Source organism: Ixodes scapularis, unplaced genomic scaffold (assembly GCF_016920785.2).
Source record: "Ixodes scapularis isolate PalLabHiFi unplaced genomic scaffold, ASM1692078v2 PGA_scaffold7__128_contigs__length_106722199, whole genome shotgun sequence".
Taxonomy (NCBI): domain Eukaryota; kingdom Metazoa; phylum Arthropoda; class Arachnida; order Ixodida; family Ixodidae; genus Ixodes; species Ixodes scapularis.
The window spans coordinates 16,367,357-16,373,356 of NW_024609882.1; the positions used below are offsets into that span (position 1 = coordinate 16,367,357).

Here is a 6,000-nt window from a genome sequence, read left to right on the forward strand (position 1 = left end):
GACGGCCTTGAGCGATCCAGGACCAGCGTCTGAAGCGTCCTTGGTATCTGGCAACTCATATGTCGTGACCGTACTACGTAATTTGTTACACTGTCGACCGCACGTGCGAAGTTTAGTCGAAGCCACCGATCTCATTTTGAAAGCTGCTCGACGTGCAAGAAATTTTTGAACATCGGTCAAGTAATTGTGGGAGTACTTCTCTGCAACGTCTGGAGTAAAGAAATGAAATCCCAATCTTGCCCTGCTCGCGCTAATTATTTAATAAAAAATTGTCAAACAATTGAAGTTTTGGGCGCCTCCCAACCGTGCTCAACTCTTACACCGTCTCCCGAGTCACGTGCTCGGTGACGTGTAGCCAGAAGCACTGGGGACACAGTGCACTCGTGTAATCACTACTGCGTGGTGCACGTTCAACACACCAGGTTAGCGGTCGTACCGCACCGGCTAAATCTCTCGTCGACAGCTGAGAGAGAGGTCACCCGTTGAGGCGTACCAACGAGTCAAGGTTGTGTAAACGTAACAAGCGAGACAATTACTTTTATTCTTTGCAGGAACGCGAATTCAAATATTCGTCCACGGATCGATTCTTGACGAAAGCATACATCGTTCCTCTCCTTTCCTATGGAACGCCTCCTTTTCCCTTCCTATACCTACTAATATACTAACCAGTGCCCGGCAGAACCCCACATCTTCAGATTCCAATGCGTGAGCTGGGTTCGGCTGACGTGCTCGGGCACCGCGGATGCATCGCGGTGAAAAGGCAGAGAACTTTCGAACGAAAGAAATAGTCCGCTATAGTTTCAAATGTTCGTACCTTTCGGCGTTCTAACCTCAGGTACTAAAGCTTCCCTTTGGCACACCCCCTAAACGCTACGAGATTATTAAAATCTCAAACTATCCCAGCCCAAAATGTATTCCATGGTCCCTTTACTAGACACATCTAAAAAAAATAATCCAAGTTACGAGTAAAAAAAATTGTGTGGTGTGCGTGTTCGTGTGTGTGTGTGTAGTGTAAGTCTAGACAGCCGGAAGTTCGTCAGCCCCAATGACGTCTGGTTTCTCAGCCGTATTTGAGAAGTTCAGCCAGCAGGTACACGAACGCGCGCAGGCAGGCACGATGCTCATCCAGATCGAAACGGGCAGAAACAGTGACGTAGACAATTTTTGCTTTGTCTGTGTATGGAAGGAGGAGGGAGGCTGAAACCCCGGGCCATAAGCTTCCTCCCTTGGCTATTCCTGGGTTCTGCAGCGCGAGCTTTCGCTCTACATGTGCTCCGAGCTCCGGTGGGCCAACACACTCAGCCACCGATCTCCCCCCCCCCCCCCCCCCACCCCCTCTTTCCTCCCCCCTCCCCCCTAAATTACGAGTCGGAATAGTTCACTTTCGCGAAGTTATTCAAGTTTCGAATTTGGTCTGAGGGTCTGAGGGGCTAACGTGACGTCGGATGTAATACGGGGCAATATGGGGGCAGCACAGCTTATTCCCGGTGGGTTACAAGACCTATGATGGTGTGAAACGAATGCTGGTTAAACTCACGCCAACAAAAAAGGGAAAAAAATGCGCAAAATATTGTGTTGTTCAGACTGCCTTGCTCACTTTCAAGCTATACAACGTGTTACTAGAGAGGGCGAGAAAAATTGGATGTTGGTTTTGGCCATCACCTTCATTTGATTTTCTCTCAATAGTTGTATTAAATTTAGAGAGAATAAATTCCACGTCAGAAAGAGTAAAGTGCGTGTATTAAAAAAAATTGTGTGTAGCTTTTTTTTTTTTTTTTGCGACATTTTATTTTATTATTAGGACCAGGTTCCGTTATCCTGTCTGTTCAGGAAGGATATAGAGGAATTGTATCCTTCCCGCTTCCTTGACCGTCGCTTTTTATGGAAGGAACCCGTCGCTACGATTAGAAACAAACACTCACGCTCGCAACTCTGCCGGCCATCTTGTGTTTGTTTGCTTGATGATCGAATTATGCAGTTACCTCGTCATCGTTTTTCCCCGTGCTTGGCTTTCATGTTACTTTCGTTTAGTACACCGTCGGTGAGTTGCGTCGCGTATACATCTTTCGTGCAACAATTAGAGCTTCCTGTTGACAAAATTGAAAAACGAAACAATTTCCATTCCTTTCCAGACGCAGCCGATGTAACCAGCGGATGGGAGCCAATCAGACAGCGTCAAAAGCGCCCCATCATAGTGTTCGTCATGTTTCTGTGCGTGTTCTGTGATCGCTGAATCAATCATAAACAGAAAAAGGCCCAGCGACTTGTACTTTTGACGCCACTTGATTGGGCCTATTAGGGAGTTTTCGTAGAGTCAGTATGAGCTATGCTTAACGCTACTTTTTTTTTTCCTTTTGCCACAAGTCACGCATTGTGTGCCACAAAGAGATCGCTTTCATTGATTGATTTATTTAGTTCATTTATTGATACCTCATTAGCGCCCTGAAAGGCATACCTGGGGGGGGGGGGAAGGGGGCAGTTTAGAGTTTTAGAAAGAATAATAACAAATACATATAATGACAACTAGTAATGATAGTATACTAAAAGCAAAGCAAATACAAATGAATTAATACAAAATATATACATATAACGGAGGCATGTGCCAGAAAAGCAAAAGACTTACGTCAAGGTGTATGACACACATACGTACGTTTGAAATCTACAGGATTTTCCACAGATGGAATGTCGGCTGGCAGCTTGTTTCATTCGGATATAGACAATTGTATTGGAAACACCTTAAAACGTGCAGTAATATTGGCTCTGGACATATTTTATGGTGGTGATTTTCAGTCGCGCACCAGTCATAGCTGTGTTCGGAGATTTCTGTTTGTCCTTGGTCCCCCTTGTTAACCTTCTCCGAGGATTATTAAATATCGTTGTTCTTGTCCAGCTCGCTGCACCTTTGTATTAGTTGAATTAACATCGTGATCTAGCCTTGGGGAAATTCGATGTGGTGGTTTCAGCACATTGGCCTTTAGGTGTGGGTTTTTTGTAGTAAATGTTATGGAGGAAGGTTAGTCGCGAAAGTTTTTTTTCCTGCAGAATGTAGGGGTAACTTGGTTTTTTTTTTTTAAGTTTTGAGACATCTCTGTGACTAGAGTAGTCTTTGAAAATAAATCTCCCCGCCCTGTTTTTTGCTGATTTGATTAGTTAAGTAATTTTGGAAAGTGTTCCAAATATGACGCATGCATAGTTTCATTGGGACCTAACATATGATCTATGTGTAAGCAAGATATCTAACATCAGGAAGGGAAGATATAAATTTAGTTGTGTGAAACCTTATGAGCAGCTCGCCATTCGCTAGTGACATGATGAACATGATCCTTCCAGTTTAGATTTTCGCTCAAAATAACCCCTAAGTACGGTGTTACTTTATCGAGTGATTGATTACTTATTGCGTAATTGAAAATTACTGTGCACGTTTTTGTTGTGAAGGGCAAGTATTTTGATTTCTATGTATTGATGTTCATTTGCCAACAGTCACACCATAATGGAAGGATGTCCAGGTCATGCCGTAGTGAAACGCAGTCCGTCACATTCCTAATTGTTTTAAAATTGCACAATCGTCTGCAAAGAATCTTAGTGAAGAGGAAATGTCAGTAGGTATGTCATTAATGTAAATGAGGAATAATAGTGGGCCCAAAACTGATCCCTGTGGAACTCCAGATTTCACGTGAATACTGTTTGAGATGCGGTTTTGAAGAGTAACTGCTTGTGTTATATTTATTAGCAATTCTTGTATTCAATTAACTAGACAGCTACCAATATTCAAACACATAAGTTTTTTTTGTTGTTGTTGTTGTTGTTGTTTTTTTTTTTTTTTGTAAGTGTTGGTGTGGTACATGGTCTAACGCTTTGAAGTCGAGAAAAATATGAAAAAAAAAACAGTGAGTGCGCAGGCGAGCTGGTTGATCATTCATGATGTAGAGTTCCCGAAAGTGTGGTAAAAGCTCGGAAACTTGGTCGAAGAAAAAAGACAGGGGAAAGAACGTTCTTTTCCCCTGTTTCTTTTCTTTGACCAAGTTTCCCAGCTTTTACCACAGTCTCGGGTATTCTACATCAGGAGAAAAATATGTCTGTCTGAACTCGTGAATGCATGCTTGTGCGGAGATCAGTAAATAATTCAAATAATTGAGTTTCACAAGATCTGTTCTTTCTGAAGCTACGTTGGTTAATAAAAATAAAATCGTCATCTACAAAGAAGTTCATTATATGAGTGCTCAAAACATGTTCTAAAATTTTACACGGAACACAAGTGAGAGAAATTGTCCTATTACAAATCAGGGATGTACTACCGGAATTGTTAACAATACTGACGATGTTCTGTCTCCAGTCATACAACATAGCGCCTTGGTCTAAAGATGGTCGATAAAGCTGTGGGAGTAGAAGTCCGACATAAGGTTGGGTTAGTTTAAGAAGCTTGGTGCTGATGCTATCGGCACCGGGAGAAGACTGGTTGGGCAGGTTCTGAATGATGTTAGCAATGCCATCAGGGTCTATTTTAATCTTTGCCGAAACAGAATGTTTTTGGGCAAAGCAACGATCAGGTAATGGGAATGACTCATCGGTGAAAATTATTAAAATTGTTTGCACACACTGTAGGTAACATTTGAATGCCACCCATATTCAAAAAATTAGTAGAGATATTATTTTTAAGGGGACTCCGTATTTTCCATTTTTTCATGAAAACTGTTAATTAGCAAGTTTCTTTTTTTTTTTTAATTAAAAGTATATATATATTGAATTCTAATTTGCGCAGCTCTATGTGGCTGTTATACTGGGACCATAGTGAGCCAGTGTTGTGCGCTCGTGCTTTTTTAAATAGACGTTTCTTGGTTCCGAATCTATGGTGAAAGTGAGCACTCCCCCGTCAAATGTCTTCCAAGCTTCTTGTAACCAAGTTCCCATGCAGGGACGTCGGAAGTGTTCGGGAGATGTTCATGGTCATCAGTGTACTTACTTTTATTGTCAGTTTGATACCGCAAGTTAGCATGAATTGAGTACGTATGCAGGACCTGAGCCGAAATTCCTCATAAATAAATACTAATTAACAATCTACTCACCCAGTAATGAGACAAAGCGTTGATCTGGAAGGTCTTGACCACCATCTCGTCCGAGATGTCCATCAGCTTCTTTCCGGACACCACACCGGCGTTGTTGACCACAATGTCCACACGACCCACGGTATCTTTCACCCTCGCTGCGGTCTCGTAGACGGTCTTGCTGTCCGCGACATTGCAGGTGAAGGCCCAGGCGTCGCCGCCGGCCGCCTTGATGAGCCGAGCGGTCTCCTCGTTGCCGTTGCGGTCAATGTCCCAGAGTACCAGGCGGGCGCCATGCTTGGCGAACCGCACGGCGAGCAGACGACCCAACCCGCTGCCGGCGCCCGTGACCAGCACCGTCTCGCCGTCGATGCTCTTCCGGGACCTGTACCGGCGAGGCACGAACTTGAGCACGATCGCTTCTGCGATGTAGTACAGCACCAGCGCAATGTTGTAGACGAACACGAGCACTCCGTTTGTCGGACCATCCATGGTGGCACCTTGTTTGTGTGTGTGTACGTCCGCAGGCTAGAAGCTCTGGCACGGCGCGTCGTTTCGCAGTCCCGCGACTGCTGGAGAAAGTCGGTGACGCGGAATTTAGAAGCTCGCCAACTTTCTCCTTTGCTCTTCTCTCTCGATTGCGACGTGTCGACGGAGGAGAGAGGCTGCGGCGCCATTGGCTACGGCAGCTGCCCTCTTTCCTGGCGGCCTTCTCGGGTCTCAAGTTCATCAACACGAGGCGACCGGACGCTGAAGTCGTTCGGCGGCTGGGCTTCGTTTCACCCGCGGAGGCTTCAACGAGCGACATCTATTGGTTCACGCGGCCAACGTAGCGCTCCTGAAGCATCGCGCGCGCGGGCGGTTCCGCTGGTGTTGAACGCGTATTACCAGGTGGCAGGGGCGCATGCAGGAATTTCCTGAGGGGAGGGGTGTCAGGTGTTGGTCAGCGTACCATATG

The 6,000-nt window shown here is 45.0% G+C and overlaps 1 protein-coding gene across 2 annotated transcripts in view; it reads right to left on the bottom strand.

Annotated features, from left to right (window-relative positions):
* Positions 1 to 5,794, bottom strand: part of LOC8037056 (short-chain dehydrogenase/reductase family 16C member 6) — a 61,031-nt gene extending 55,237 nt beyond the window's left edge. Inside the window, exon 1 of one of the 2 annotated variants that reach the window (XM_029982793.4) lies at positions 5,064 to 5,604. In XM_029982793.4, coding sequence (XP_029838653.1) covers positions 5,064 to 5,534 — 471 coding nt within the window. In that variant the 5' untranslated portion in view covers positions 5,535 to 5,604. Of the gene's footprint in view, positions 1 to 5,063 lie in introns of both variants that reach the window. The other variant, XM_029982794.3, reaches the window with a different exon arrangement.
* Between the last annotated feature and the right edge of the window lie 206 nt (positions 5,795 to 6,000).